The sequence below is a fragment of the Mustelus asterias genome, chromosome 14 (assembly GCF_964213995.1).
Source record: "Mustelus asterias chromosome 14, sMusAst1.hap1.1, whole genome shotgun sequence".
Taxonomy (NCBI): Eukaryota; Metazoa; Chordata; class Chondrichthyes; order Carcharhiniformes; family Triakidae; genus Mustelus; species Mustelus asterias.
Window position 1 is genome coordinate 32,672,415 of NC_135814.1, and position 16,198 is coordinate 32,688,612.

At 39.5% G+C, this 16,198-nt stretch overlaps 1 protein-coding gene across 5 annotated transcripts in view; it reads right to left on the reverse strand.

Moving 5' to 3' along the window:
• mgat5 (alpha-1,6-mannosylglycoprotein 6-beta-N-acetylglucosaminyltransferase) overlaps window positions 1-16,198 on the reverse strand; it is an 89,180-nt gene that overhangs the window by 18,848 nt on the left and 54,134 nt on the right. For all 5 annotated transcript variants that reach the window (XM_078228131.1, XM_078228135.1, XM_078228132.1 and 2 more), the window contains 3 exons: window positions 14,312-14,445; window positions 10,810-10,943; window positions 5,454-5,603 (listed from right to left, as the gene is read on the reverse strand). In XM_078228131.1, coding sequence (XP_078084257.1) covers window positions 5,454-5,603; window positions 10,810-10,943; window positions 14,312-14,445 — 418 coding nt within the window. The remainder of the gene's footprint in view (window positions 1-5,453; window positions 5,604-10,809; window positions 10,944-14,311; window positions 14,446-16,198) is intronic.

Genomic DNA, 16,198 nt, shown 5'->3' on the forward strand with positions numbered 1-16,198 from the left:
AGCTGCATCTATTTTCCTGCTCTCTCCCTGATTCTTAGACTCACGTTGGGTCTGTGAGGTTCAGTGAAATCTTAGAAAAACTGTAATCCAATATTACAATGGACGTCCATGGACTTTTATTTTCTTAAAAGCTCTCGCATGCAACTTGACTCACATGGGCTTGTATTCAGGTTAAAATGCTAATTAGCTGACCTCTCGACCCCCCCCAACTCCATTCCAGCTTGGAGTTAAATGGACAGTTTAAAGTATAATAATTTATAAAACTTGACATTTCTAACACCTCCCCGAGAGTCTTGGAGACAATGTTTTCTCAGTCAGCACAGATGCTCTGGATATTGTCCATAGGTGTGAATAACTTGCACCTTCTTCCCAGTAAATCAATCCATTTACGCCCCCCCCCCCACCTTCTTTTGAAGGAGCATTTTGAATAATTTAATTAGTCCATTAACAGATTGAAAGAAATATTGATTTGTCCGTATAGAATTGATAAGCCAACAAAAATGCTACCATAAAAGTTTGCGCTCAGTCAATTTCCCATGATACTGAACATGGAGTTAAGACCAAGTGCAGTCGGCAGGTGAAGTTGGGTTGGAGGACATGGATAATTTTATCAGGGCATGCAGATGTAATTCAGTTTAATTTTGTGTATCCTACCCTTTTGTTTTGGCTTTCGTAAATTTTAATTTTTTTTGTTGAAATTTTAACTTATAAATCCATACTTTTACTAATGGTGGCATTACATTCATCGAGTCAGTCAGTTCCAGAGAAGAGTCATAGATTCAAAACATTTCTTTCTCCACAGTTGCTGTCAGACTTGCTGAGTTTTTCCAGCATTTTCTGTAGGTGGCGTTATCTGGATTATAAACTGACCTTAACTAAAAATTGAGGGAGAAATTATTGTACATAAAATATGTAAACTCAACACAAGGAATTGGTGGCTTTGGAAAGAAGATGGCAAGCAAAGCGCAAAGAAATCTACTAGAGGATAGTATACTAAAGGGATTGATGTTCTCAATTTTAACAGTCTGGATAGTAGGGGATTATGACCTGTTCCTCATGACAGATGGAGGCTCTTCTATATTGTGAAACATATATTGAAATATCACCACTTCTCTTTTTTCCAATTTCACAAAAGCTAAATTTTGGAATTTTTATTTTTTCCTTTTCAAAATTAAAAGATCTGGGCAGAGGTGGTAGCTTAAAATGCCTTCAAAATGTATTTCAGTTTTATTTGTAAAACAAGATAGTAATTTCTCCAAACAGGAAATCCTTCTTCACTCCAGAGTTGCATCTAAAATAAATTGTAATCATTCAAACTTTAACAGCCAGAACACTCAAACTCTCATGCATTCTAAAGTTCGCACTACAAATAAAGCTCAACTCTAAAACAGCAACTCAGCGAGCTTATCAAATTGTGTACTCATCAGCTTTTAGTTCTAATATATGTTTTTCAGTACTTTTTTCCTGGGGCTTGGAATTGTTTTACGTTCCTCCCTCCCTTTCACCTTGATTCACAATTATTTCTGGGATCTTGTTTGTAGTCTCTACAGTGAAGACACTTGCAAAATCTGTTTAACTCTTACACTATTTCCTTATTTTCCATTATTAAATCCCCAATTCACTCTCCAGAGGACTAATACTCTTTACTTACTCTCTTTTTTAAACATCATGGCTTTCTCCCACACTAACTTCTCCCTATTATTCTTCATTATTTTCTTTGCTGTTTATATTCTACCCATCTTCTGATCTATCACTAATCTTCACAGAATAGTATGCTTTTTCCTTCAAATCATCCTCCAGCCTGATGCTACTACCAAATACATTATCCCCTACTCACTTTAGCATTTAGAAAGGAATTATCTCCATAATACCCTTGCCCAGTCTCCTCCAACACTCACTGTCTTTTTTCAACAGCACCTTCACATGCAAGATGTAACACCTGTCCTTTTACCTCCTCCCTTCTTACCACCAAATGCCCCAAAAGACTCCTTCCAAATGCAGCAGCAATTTACTTCTACTTCTTTCAATTCAGTATACAGTATTTGCAGCTTACAAAGTGGTCTCTATGTTGAGGCAACCAAATGTAGACTGGGTGATTGCTTTGCAGAACACCACTGTTCAGTCGGTAAGCACGACTCGGAGCTTCCTGTCGCTTATCATTTCAATTCTCTACCTTTCTCCCTTTTTGTCCGAATCCTGATTCTCGTCTTTCGACTCGTCACTCCACAACTTTCTGGACAGGGAGTTCAATAACCTTCAGTCGTAACATCTGCCCCTATCATGTTTAGTGCGGGTTTTTTTGCATTTGATTTTTGCCTTGTTTCTTAATTGCTTTACTATGCATTTGAACAGCTGCATATCCAACCATTCATGCCTCATCTCGGCATCATTTGTTATTCATTACTGCTCCCTATGGCTTTTGAACAACAAACCTTTCATCAATTTCTCCTGCCCTCCAATCACAAATTTTTCTCTTGTTCCCTTTCTCCACCACTCCCTTCCCTAATTGAAAAGGGAAATCAAGAAAAAAAGTGAAACGATCAGCTTCTTAAGGAAAGTAAGACTGAAACCAAGATTGGAAAGGTTCTGGGAGAGTGAGGCTGGTTGAAACCATATAAAAAGACACAGAGCCAGAGTTCAGATGATGATCCCAGTGATGTGGCACAGGTAGGGGAGGTTCAATCTTAAAGAGGACACAAGGCAGGTATACAGTTGTGTCTGATTTTGCTATTTGAAGATAACATTGGCGGTTCTATGCCAAACTGTCAAGTAAAGTAGAATATAGAGAAGATTATGCTGATGTGTCCCATTTTTGGTGAAGACTGTGTCTATGTAACGCGAGTTCATTGTGTTCTGATGTCTGCTGGGGATCATGCTAAATCCTAGAAGGAGCTGGAACTTTTCATGAGGAAGACAGAATTTAAGGACAGCTGGCCCGATTCTCCCATCACGATGTGCTAGTTTTTTGGCGCGTCGGGTTGGGAGATGCGTGTGTCGGCCATTTCAGGGGATTCACGCATGCATTCCTGACGCATGTGTGTCTCCCACCACTGGAGAGCAGGCGCAGTCAAGACCACGTTGGAATCAGGTGGGAAGATCAGGTAAGAGATTTTAATGCAATTTAAATGTTATTACCGGGCCCAGGACTGAATTCTGCAGGCCCGATAGCATCTCCCACCCCGCCAGGAGTATTTCACTCAGACGGGGTTTAGAGTAGCTCTCCACATTCGGGGAACTAGCAGGAAACCACCCTGAAATGAAGAGGGTGAGCAATCAGGGCCTCCCCAGGCATGGGCACAGTGCCAGCCTGTGCCTCCTGACACTGCCCAAGGGCCAAAAGTGCCCATGCCCAGGCAGTGTGGGCAGGGTCTAGGGGCAATCGGTGGGGGGGTCCCGCTGCCACTCTGCATTGGGATTTGGTCAGGGCTGGAGGGAGGCCAGCGATCGGGGCGGGCTGTGGGGTGGTCTGCCAAGGTTGGGGACCGTGAACGGGCTGTGGGGGGGATGGGGTGGCAGCACTGTTGGAGCCCTGGACTGGCCAGCGATCAACTTGGCCAGCAAAAGGGGAGGCTGATAGATCATGGTCAATGCGCATACGCTGAAGCCTGGAAATGTCAGACTCTGCCGTGAATAGGTCCCATCCCCCGAGCTTTTAATGATATTCACGATTGTGACCTCTGCATTGCACAGAGGTCTGAACTCCCACTGAAAAAAAATCACCACGATTTACACAATTTTTCCCGCCAATTCAGCACTTCAAATTTTTTTTGGAAGAATCGGGTCCATTGTGACGGAGCCTGATATATGTTGAGTGGACTGACGATCCAACTCAAAAATTGTCTTTGTTGTATCTGGCATTTAAGTCATAATTCATAGAATCATAGAATCCCTACAGTGCAGAAGGAGGCCATTCGGCCCATCGAGTCTGCACCGACCACAATCCCACCCAGGCCCTACCCCCACATATTTTACCCGCTAATCCCTCTAACCTACGCATCTCAGGAGTCTAAGGGGCAATTTTTAACCTGGCCAATCAACCTAACCCGCACATCTTTGGACTGTGGGAGGAAACCGGAGCACCCGGAGGAAACCCACGCAGACACGAGGAGAATGTGCAAACTCCACACAGACAGTGACCCGAGCCGGGAATCGAACCCGGGACCCTGGAGCTGTGAAGCAGCAGTGCTAACCACTGTGCTACCGTTCATAATTGACCACAATTTTCCTGTTAATTCTTGGATAACAGGTTCTGATTCTGGGATTTAGAGTGTTGATTGTTACAAGATATATTGGGATTTTCTGGTCCTGCCTGCTGTGGAAATCATAGTGGGCAAGATAGATCTAATGGACCAGCAAAAGGTCTATTGGCTTTGGGCAGGAATTTCTAATCCCATGGCGGGCAGGACTGGAAAATCTCACTCATTGTATTTAGTGTTTGCCTCTCATGGCAAAATGTCTTTAGTGTTAAACCATAGAATCTTGTGGCTTTATTCTTTTAATAAATAACTAGGATTTTTGCATTTCTTCTTGAAAGAAAGTGGTCACATCCGAGATAATAACACATTTCTACCTTTCCTTGGTTCTGATAAAAGGTCATAAACCGAAAACACTTATTTTATCTCCACAGATGGTACCAAATCTGCTTGGTATTTCCAGCATTTTCTGTTTTTCAGATTTCCAGTATCTGTAATAATTTGCTTTTGCATAATAAAGGTTTTTTATAAAAGAAATGGTTGATCAGGTTCAAGTCAACAGGTATCACATGATGTGCACAACCCAGGAGGCGGAACGTTGGTTGGGATGTGGGATAATGGATGGAAAATTGGGTACAACGTAATTTTTGTTTTACACTCCTGAAGTTGGAAATCCCGTTATAGTGCTTACTTTTTATAATAGCACAGCAGCTTTTAGGTGTTCAAGTTAGTTTAGCATTGTTACAGACATATAGCTTGGCCTGACACTTTAAAGTGGTCCATTATTGCATAATATCTTTTTCAGCATAGTGTGCACCTTGCAAAATGAAAATGCAAGTTCAGAGAAAAGGATATTTTCTATAATCTGTTAATAATGGAATAATTTTTGTATATTTCCTTTGGTGTGGGATGAAGGTACAAAGGTTTTCAAGAATTATTTTTATATTGCCAGTAAGTCCATTAAATTCATTTCTGAAATACCATATGCAAATAAGATGCTGATTAGTGCCAAATATTAATGAGTAGTAGAGCTCAATTATAAAAAATTAAAACAAATTGATAATAAAGGCAATATTTCCCCCATTTGTGGACTGCGTTTTCTCACACTGATCATCTCCTTTCAATATAATTTTGTAAATTCTGCAATGATACCAGTTAAGAGTTCAATGTGGATCAGCACAATACTAAATCTTAGTATATTCATTACTTCTCTACATAGAATACAAATCACTTACAACATCAAAGTATCACACTATGTACCTTTGTTTCCCTTAGGAGAAGCTGTAGGTCACGTCCACTCAGTATCCCATGGTTTTTCACATAGCTAGGAATATGGGCAGTGCTAGTTCCATGAACAGTGCCATGAACCTCTGTGTAACTGTGAATTATATCCAAGTAAGACCTTCTGTCCTGTGAAGGGGAAGAAAACCAGTCTGGTTGAACGAAACAGAAACAAAACCAAAATAATATCTCCTTGGCCATTACCCAAAGTGAAATCTTGTGAATTTATTGTAATAAATTTTATATAGCTCCTGAACTGGAGGAATTTAAGTGAAAAAATGCCTGGAATGCCATCCATGACTATAACTCAGACATTGTGAAACCAAGCAGTCAAATTGCACACAATGTTCTTTCTATAAACAGAAAGGTGATAACAACTAGTTAACATGTTTATCTATGGAATAAGTATTAGCCATATATTGAAGAGAACGCCCCAGCTCTTCCTTGAAATAATGCCATGGATCTCTGGTACCCATTTGAGGGAGAAAGACAGCATCTTGGGCCAATGCATTTGAAAAACTAATTCCAATAGTACTACACTGGAATGCCAAATCCTGGATTTTGTGTTTAAGCCTCTGGGGTGGTACACATCTAAGTCAGAGGTGAAATTGCTACCACTGAAAAATGGTGTACATCCGGGGCTGGATTTCCATCTTACCAGGTGAGAATCATGAGATTTCCTGACATTGCAATCCTTCTCCTACCCAACAGTCTACATCTGGTGGAGGGTTTGATGGCAAGAGGTCTGGCCACTGCTGAAGCACAGCAAGAAGTCTCACAACACCAGGTTAAAGTCCAACAGACTTCTTACAGCGAGACTTCTTACTGTGTTTACCTCAGTCCAACGCCGGCATCTCCACATCATGACTGCTGAAGCAGCCAGGTTAAACAATCTGCCTCTGTTGCCAAATTATGAGTGTATATATCAGCCCATGGCCAAGTCTTTACCAAAATAAGTTTAATCAATATCCAAAACAAATTCTAAAAACATTGCACACCTTTCACATCTGCACTCCCAAAGAATTTGTTGATGGTTTGTTTCATATGCATAAGTAAATGGTTTAGGAAAAGTAATGAGGATTGATGTAACAACTTACTCAAATTTCCAAGGAAGCAATGCTCATAAGTGGCAATAGATGCCAAAATAGATTTAGTATTCAAACATCCAGCTGGCAAGAATCATACAACTTTAAAAAAAAAGGATATTGAAGCAAATAGTTACTGCTTTTCCTATGCTGGTGAACTCAAATTTGATGGAAAAACATAATAATGCTTCAAATTTACTAAGTATACTTGCTAAAATGTCTTAATCACATGATTACGTATATCATCATCCATTAGGCCTTAGTTCACCCATCCAAAAAAACTCCTTCCTCGGTAGCATCTAATTAACTTTTTAAGAGTACATCTTTTTCACTTCAATTACCCTAACTATGTGTCATGTACAAGTATATTATGAACTTTCAGTCAATTATTCTAAAGACTGGATGTACACAGACTATAAAAATGGCTGCTGCAAATTCTGCAGCCTTTGGCATTTTGAGGTTCGTTCAGGGTCTTTCTTAAGCGAATATCTAATTAAAATGGTTATTCATGTAATCCAGAGAATTCATGCATCGCTTTAAAGATCGATCAACAAAACAGGACAAACCCGATACATTAAGTTTCAGGGTGAAACAGTATTTAATGACAGATGTGAATGGATCCTATCAACCTTCCATTGTCTGATGATAGTTTCCCCCATCCAAGTTAGACAGTGTGAAACTCAAGGTGCCAAATGACTACACAGGATAATTAGAATCAACATATACCTGTGGAAATAACATGATGGGAAACCATTTTGTTGTCTGCTAAAAACAAGTAGCTGAGTGTTCCACCGAAAACCATTGAACTAGCTGCCAGTCAGCAAGCAGCCAAAGTAAATAACAGTTTGAAAAGTCAGGACCCCAACTGAGAGGACTCCCCAATCTGTTTCATCTTTAAAGTTCTCCCGAGAACTAACCTCCAGGAAATTCAAGTACGAGAAACCTCACTGCCTGCTGAGAATCCCTTGTTCGTCAAGACCTTCACTTCAACTTCAAAACATTGACTGCATCTAAGAAACAACAGGCCTGCCACAAATGAAAGATAATGAACTGTACCAGCAAATTACCTTCATCTGTAACTAATCTTTGCGCGTGAGAGACAAGTGAATGAAATGTTGCACTAAATCCAGAGCATGTGATAGCAACTTACTTTTAAACTCTCAAAAAGGCTTGTTGCTGCAATTAGTTAATGGGGATACAGAATCCAAGGGTAAGAAAAACCACCTCTCACATACAAACATATTGATCACAGGCATTAAAAGAGGAACACAAATTCTGTGACATTTACATTGATTGTTCATTGTTAACCTCCTGGTATTAGTCCCAAATGGGTGTTTGAATCCAGTTCTTTTCTTGTCAACAGATCTTACTTTGTGTAGATGAAGCATGCATGGATTTTCAGAAAGTATCCAATCAGGCATCTCAAGAGAATTGATTGCTGATCAGGAAACAAGAGTTGCTTGGATTGGAGGTTGAAAATGATGTACCCCAGAAGTTAGTCCTCTTGGAATAGTCAGGTTAGTGGAGTGGGACAAGTAGTACAAGATGCATTTTGATACGGCGAAACGAGACGCTGTACCATGTTGGGAGGAAATACAAGAAATTGGATTATGTGTTTAATGAAAAAAATGCTAAAGGACATGGATAAACAAATGAAGGAACTGACATACTGAATTCACTGAAAGATTGAATGCAGGCAGCCATAAAGCACCACTAATTTGTTTTACAAAATTAAGGTATAGAAGACGAGAATAAATAAATAATAAAATTATACAACAGTTAAACCACAGTTTGAGCCCTGCATGCAGTTAAGTGCGATTGTGAAACATAAAAGTGATGTGTTTAGCACAGTGTTATAATTCAGGTCAGAAATTCCGAAGTGTTTTATGAAGTCTGCCTGCATCATAAGTTTTGCACTTTGATAAAAAAAAGCTCCCTAGTGGACCTTTTGAATCATACTTGAAGTGAAACATATGCTTCCCCTAGCCAAATTCAAAGTTTAAGAGTACAGTTAATGTGTATAAAAAAATTAGCAATAACTTTTACCAATTACAAACAAAAACACTGATATTGTATGACCCACAACAAATATATCTAAAATCTTAGATTTTCCACTCCAGGAAGGCCAGGAACCTTGCTTCCAGCTAACAACAGAATTTCGAGGGGCAGAGGGATACTGCTTTCCAGTTTGATGTCCACCCCTTTCTAAACTAAAACTGCTGCCAGCAACTAAATTAAAAGTGAAACCTTGAATTCATTATGAAGAAAAAAACTGTCCAAAATACATGACTTGCCAACCAGTCTTAATCCCGACAATGCAGGGTTATAAAACAATCCCAAGTAGTACCTGATGCCCTTGGTAAAAATAAACAAAACCCTATTTTAAGTCATAGGAGTAGCAATAAAGGGAGTACTCCAGAGAGCCCGGCAACAGTGGAAAAAGCCAAGGCTGAGAGAGCTGCAGAGAACATGATTTAAAAAGAAACATTTCTTAAAAGGTACACTAACATCACACACAGATTAAACCAAAATGATGCAAGATGGGAACTACTTTCGAATAACTTATTATACAGATTGATAAGTGCAACCAAGAAATAAGACAAAGGATTAGGATGGCTGAAGATGCATTTCAAAAATATCATAGAATCCTACAGTGCAGAACGGGGCCATTCGGCCCATCAAGTATGCACCAACCACAATCCCACCCAGGCCCTATCCCCATATTCCTACATATTTACCCACTAATCCCTCTAACCTATGCATCCCGGGACACTAAGGGGCAATTTAGAATGGCCAATCAACCTAGCCCGCACATCTTTGGGCTGTGGGAGGAAACTGGAGCACCCGGAGGAAACCCACGCAGATACAAGGAGAATGTGCAAACTCCACACAGACAGTGACCCGAGCCGGGATTCAAACCCAGGTCCCTGGAGCTGTGAAGCAGCAATGCTAACCACTGTGCTACCATGCTGGAATATGAAAAAGATTACGAACTCAAAATTAGCCATGAAAACAATGCTGTGAATCCTGGAATGCTGCATCACACCAATTTTGACATGCTGAAGAGTGTTGAATGATCAGTGAGGCAATGTTGCAGTGTTGTGGTTTTTTGGTGCAAATAATGAGGATATCCCAGACAGTCACTAAAAAGCTGCTAGTAAAATTGGGGACCAAAAGAACTCAACTGACCAAAATCAGGAGGATAGTTAAAATGTCTTGGGCAGGTAATAAGAAATCATGATTTAAATAGACTGATGCTGAAGAGAAAGGTCAGTGTTAAGAGTGATCAAGGTAGACAATGATCAATCTTTTTAAAAGAGCATCACAAATTGGATGAATCTACCACCAACGAAGATGATCAATGCCTCGAGTAAGATTGTCACCAACACCCTCTTAGGACATGATATCTGAAGAGAGATACAGAATGTCCAGCACTGGAAGAGGCCATTTGGTTCAAATAGTGCATGCCAGTTATGTTCCACTTGAGCCTTCTCCAACTTTTCACAACTAAAATTGACCATCATAACCAAAATACTCCTCCTTCCTCAGATGCTTGTCCAGCTTCTATTTAAATGCATTTATACTCTTCACTTCAATCACAACATTTGAAGGGACTTTTAACCCTGGAGCACTGAAGGTGAAAAGGATATTTTAAAATGTCAGAGTTTGATCATAAAGGAATATTTTAAAAAATCTTTGTCCTATCAGTTATTTTAAATACCTTGATTACATCACTCAATATTCTAAACTGAAGGACATTATTCTCCGAATTTAACTTTTGATCTCCAACATTCTGATGTATCTGCTTTGTACCTCTTACAATGCTACGGTATCTTTCCTGAGGAGAACAAAACTAAATATAGCATTTCTGAGCGGACCAGAAATAATCTGCTGATTCAGAGTCTGACAGTGGGGGCAAAAAATTGATTTGAATATTTAAACAGCCTCCCATCTGCACTGGGTGGCCATTTAAAGTCCTGTCTGAAAATTGACTCAGGTGCGCAAATGAGTGCACTAGATTTTTCTTTGCCAGTTGCCTTCTATTCATGTGCAAAATTGGATACCAGCAATTGATAATTTCCCCCCATCCACTGAGAATTTCAACATACTAGTAAAAGCAAAGATAGAAAGCAGGCATGTGCAAGGGCTCAACAGAATTTGTTTCTATTATGGCCAATCTAAGTTTTCAGTCAAACAAATTTAACTTGGGTAACAGTTCTTTTCAGTAAATAATTGCTATATATATTTACCTTCCAAAAATGATCCACCTTGCCATACACAAGAGACTGATTCTGTCTTTTGATATCATCAAGATGACTAATATCACTCGCATTGAGGTGTTGTTCAACCACAAATCCTAGGAAACTGTTGTCAGGTGTGTGAGCTGCAAACGCCAAACAACATAGATTTTATAATTTGATCTGAAATAGTTACCACAGTTTAGAAGAATCTGGCAAGGGTTATTTCAAGCTAGTAATTAACAGTTAACCCAAAAATATTCTTGGACATACTTAGCAATGCCAACCTTACTAATTACATAATAAATGCCTTTAGTGAAATTCAGATGGCACATTTAAAAAATAATGTAATAAATACTGTGCAATAGAGACTTAACTTAAGCAATCCAAATGCTAATAAAATCACAACAGCAATTAAGAGTACTTAATCAGGAGCTCTGTAACAATTACTATAATTGCAAATAGGCCACCTCCCGAAAGCAACCATTACATTCAAGTCGTCACCAGATCACTGCATTCAAATCTCTCAATTCTTCTCTGCAGATCTGCCAAAACATTAATCTATTTTAAATTCTATATGTTCAAGTGATAAACATTAAATGTACTAGAGAAATCTTCAAAAATATTCCATATCCTTCAAATCTGTGACACCATTTTACCATGAGATACACAACTATACCAAATGCTACAGAATTAGCTTTAAAAACCATTAAAATATTTAAACATGATCTTATTCACATTTCATTCAAAGATTACCAACTTGCACGTCAATAACACTTAATATGAACCCAATGCACAATCAACCGATGAGACATCTTTGAGAGAAAAGGCTATAAATTAAGTGGAGAATGTGCAATGAGAGCTGGGTGCCCTCATACACCAGTTGCTAATGGTAAGCGTGCAGGTGTAAGGCAGCCAGTGGTATGTTGGCCTTTGTAGTGAGAGATTAGAGTACAGGAGTAAGGATGTCTTGCTGCAATTATACAGGGCCTTGGTGAGGCTACACCTGGGATAGTGCACGCAATTTTGGATTCCTAAACCGAGGAAGGGAGATTTTGCTATGGAGGAATGCATCGAAGATATACCAGACTGGCATTGGTGGACCAGAACCAGGGATCACAGTCTGACGGTATGGGGTAGACCATTTAGGACTGGGATGAGGAGGAATTTATTCACCCAGAGTGAGATAAATGTGGAATGGCAGCATTGCCATGAAGGCATCTTCAGGAGAGGCTGCCATCACAGCACGAGCTACATTAGGGAAGACATTAATCTTCATGAAGTGGTTGCAAACGACATGACTTTTGCTTTGAGAGATTTGGGCACTGTGATTTAATGCAGGCAACTTAGTGGGAGGTCCAAGCTACGAACATTTAGAGACTTTTTATTGTGAAGCTCTGTTCCATTTCCAGGTGCCTGACCCAGTGTGGAGGCCAGGCTGATGCAAATACAGTAAAATTTATTTGTGCCCTCTTGCCGCAGGTGTGGGAGAATTCAATCCATCCTCTCTCAATATTGCTTCTCAAAACTACACACAATTATAGCGTGTGGATTTATCTGATATTAGATTTATATTCAACTTGATCACACAAATCAAAACTATCCAAAAATACTGGTAGGAAGCGAGGAACAGAGAAATTATGAGAAAATAGAAATTTCATAGAGGAGCTTTGGGTATCCAAGTAACAATTATAAGTTAGTGGACAGGTAGAAAATACAATTAAAAAGTATAATCAAATGTTGGCCTCAATACAAATGGTAGAAGTTATGCTAGTTACATAAAACTCTGGTTAAATCCCATTTAGAGAACTGTATTCCGTTCTGTGCACCACATGAGGAACAACAGAGGCCTGGGCTAATGCTCTCTGGGGACAAGTTAAAATCCTACATAGCACTGGTGAAATTTAAATTCAATTAAGTCAGAATAAAATGCTAATCTTAATAATAATGATCACGAGACTATAGGTTTGTCATCAAAACCTATATAGTTTACTAATACCCTTCAAAAGGAGGAAATCTACCGTGCTTGACTGGTCTGCCTATTTCTGACTCCAGATCCACAGCAATGTGGTTGACTCTCAACTGACCTCTGAAATAGTATCTACAATAAGACATGGACTGCAGCTGTTCAAGAAGACAGCTCACCACCTTAAGGATAATTAGGGAGTAGCAATAAATGCTGGCCTCACTTGTGACACACACATCCCAAGAATGAACAATAAAACAATATTTGGAATAATAAATTTGCCTTTGAGTAGCAGATTCATCAATGACATCAAAGCTGAAATAATTAAATGGAGAGGTTGCATATACAAGGCTTGCATTCCCTTCTGTACAGAAGATTAAGGGGTAACTAGTTGGAGTACTTTTGATTAAAGGTGTTTCACTGGACCAGCTTGATTTTTCCTTTACTTTGTATCTCCTGAATACAAAACCAGCTGCAGAAAAACAATTATTTTCTCTAATCTTGTACACCATTTATTGACATTAATAAGGTAATTTGACAATTTTGGTACAAATTCGTGTGTTGGGCAAGATGATATACTGGAGAGAATTTTTATTAACCTGACCCACAGGGAGCAGTCAAAGTTGGGAGGAACCTACAATACAATATGGAGGGCGGGGGGGGGGGGGGGGGAGAGAGAGAGAGAGAGAGAGAGAGAGAGAGAGAGAGGAGGGGGGGGGGGAGAGAGAGAGAGAGAGAGAGAGGAGGTGGGAGAGAGTGAGGAGGAGGGAGCGAGTGCAATGAGGTTCTTAGCTCATTATCGTATTTAAAGCTCCAACCTAGCTCCTTGGATCAAGTTGGTCACCTACCCACCTTCCAGGCTCAGTTAAAGCCAGAAATGAGTGCGTTAGTGGTGGTTGAGTCAGGCAACAGATTTCTGAGACTTTAACCATCTCCCCAACTGACTTGACCAAAACCCACTCCATTTTTCAAAGTTAAATCTCAGCACAGAGTTTGCAATCTGCGGGCAGTTTAAAAGCAGTGAGCGAAGAAAACTAGCCGAGTGATCAGAAATGTAGCAAGAATGATCCTGGATCTAAACTATACATATTCTTTACAAGAACCTATGTAAAACACCATTTATTTGATTACATGTTGTGCCACAAATTTGGAACATTTGACAAGGATGCTTTCAAAGATAGGAAAACTAATTTTATTCTTTGTGTGTACATGCATATGTGGGGGTGAACATCAGAAATAGAATTTCTATTCTGCACTGCTTGCTTACTTTTAATGTTTTGTTTCTCAACAGTTTCAGAATTTTGCAATCAAAACTCGGGCCTAGGCTAATTGCTATGTTTAAAGAGAGAGCAAAATAATTGTGCAACATTCAACTGATTGACATGTTAAATTCCTCTACCAATTTTAAATAATTTTAATCCCTAAATTGGCAACAAAATTTGAACTAAATTTGTGATCTGTTAGTGCCTGATACTCTATTATTGAATGTTTCACTATCTTCATATCGTTTCATGCAAACGGAGAGAATCAAAAGATATCGTTACTTACGAAACATTGTGTAGAACTGCTGTGGGTTGAGGTTCCATTTACCCCATGGTGTCTTGTGACCCTTGGACTGAGCATACGGAGCACTGTTAAATTCTGGTTCTGTACCAAATGAATCCAGCACTCGAAGCATACACCTGGAAAAAGGAAGGAAGCATAGAACAGAACACCAGAGAAGTGAGTTATAACCAGTGAGAAGCCAGGCACAAAGGCATCAAAATTCTGTAACCACCCACGATGGAAGATACATCCGCACTCTTAAAATTATGCATCGATAGCATATTTATGTGCTAAATGTGGTTTAATGCTGTTAGCTGCCTCAAGAAACTTTTAATTAAGAAGCAAAAGTTATGTTTGTTTGTATACTTACATTGCTGGCAACTTGCCATCAGGCCAAAAAAGGTCACAAAAATGCAGATGACTAATAAAGATGAAAGCTGAAATGCTATCTTCCAATATTTTCTGCTTTCTATTAGCTGAACTACTACTAGCATTAGTATTTACACTCATTTCAATGAAAAGGAAACAAGAATATTGCTGTACAAGTGTGAAAATAGCAACCATTCTCTACTATTTAGCATCTGTTACATGGAAGTGAAAGCAAGCACCATTTTTATTAAACCATTACCTTTGACAGATGTGCTACTTAGTTCAGGGAAACTAAGTACTTTTCACTATCTACAGCTAATCAGAATTTGTATTTAAGGAATACTGGAATGAAAGGCACAGAAGGCACCATTCTGCCTATCCAACTCTTTGGAAGGGCTATTCAATTATTCCACTCCCCTGCTCTCCTCGTCGAACCCTGCAAATATTTTCACTTCAAATATTATATCATTTTCTTTTGAAAGTTGTTGAAGCTGCTTCTACCACCCTTTCAGGCACGACATTCCAGATAACCAGGTGAATATTTCTCTCATGTTTTTGCCTCTGGCTTTGTCAATTACCTTATGTCTTGTTACAGGCCCTCTGCTAACTGGAAAGAGTTATTTATTCAAATGCAGGCTTTCCCCAAACGTTTCCAGCCATGGAACCCTCCCAACAGTACTGAAGGAACCAATGAAACATTATTTGTATTGAAGAATTATAAATTATTACATAATAGGTACAACCATACAAAAACTAAGTTGAAAGAGGTTTCTATGCCTTGCACATTTAAAAAGTTGCGTTATTGAACAAATACTTCCAAGTCTTACCTTCTTTTGTCATTTTTAATGGGAGCATTGACTCTCACACTCACTCACTCCCTCACCCCCCCCGGTAACTTATAATTACCAGCTTTAGGTATCGAATGATTTGTTTCAACAGTTCATTCTTAGGCCTTCTGAGTTCTGCGCATTATTTGTTTCCTCACTTGAGGTCAGAAAATGAGGGAGGAAATTGCTGGGACCTTGCACAAAATCTTTGTATCCTTCACAGGAGAGGTCCCAGAGGACTGGAGAATAGCCAATGTTGTTCCTTTGTTCAAGAAGGGCAACTAGTATTATCTAGGAAATTACAGGCCAGTGAGCCTCACGTCAGCGGTAGGGAAATTATTGGAGAAGATTCTTAGGTACAGGATTTACTCACATTTGGAAATATATGGGCTTATTAGCGATAGGCAGCATGGCTGGGAAGGCAGTGTCTCACAAACTTGACTGAGTTTTTTTGAGAACGTGCCAAAGATGATTGATGAGGGCAAGGTGGTGTATTTTGTCTATATGGGCTTGAGCAAGGCCTTTGACAAGGCTGATACAGGTGGTGAAGTCACATGGGATCCATGGTGAGCTGGTAAGATGGATACAGAACTGGATTGGTCATAGAAGAGAGAAATTGGCAGTGGAAGGGTGTTTTTCTGACTGGAGATCTGTGATCAGTGGTGTTCCACAGAGATCACTGCTGGGATCCGTT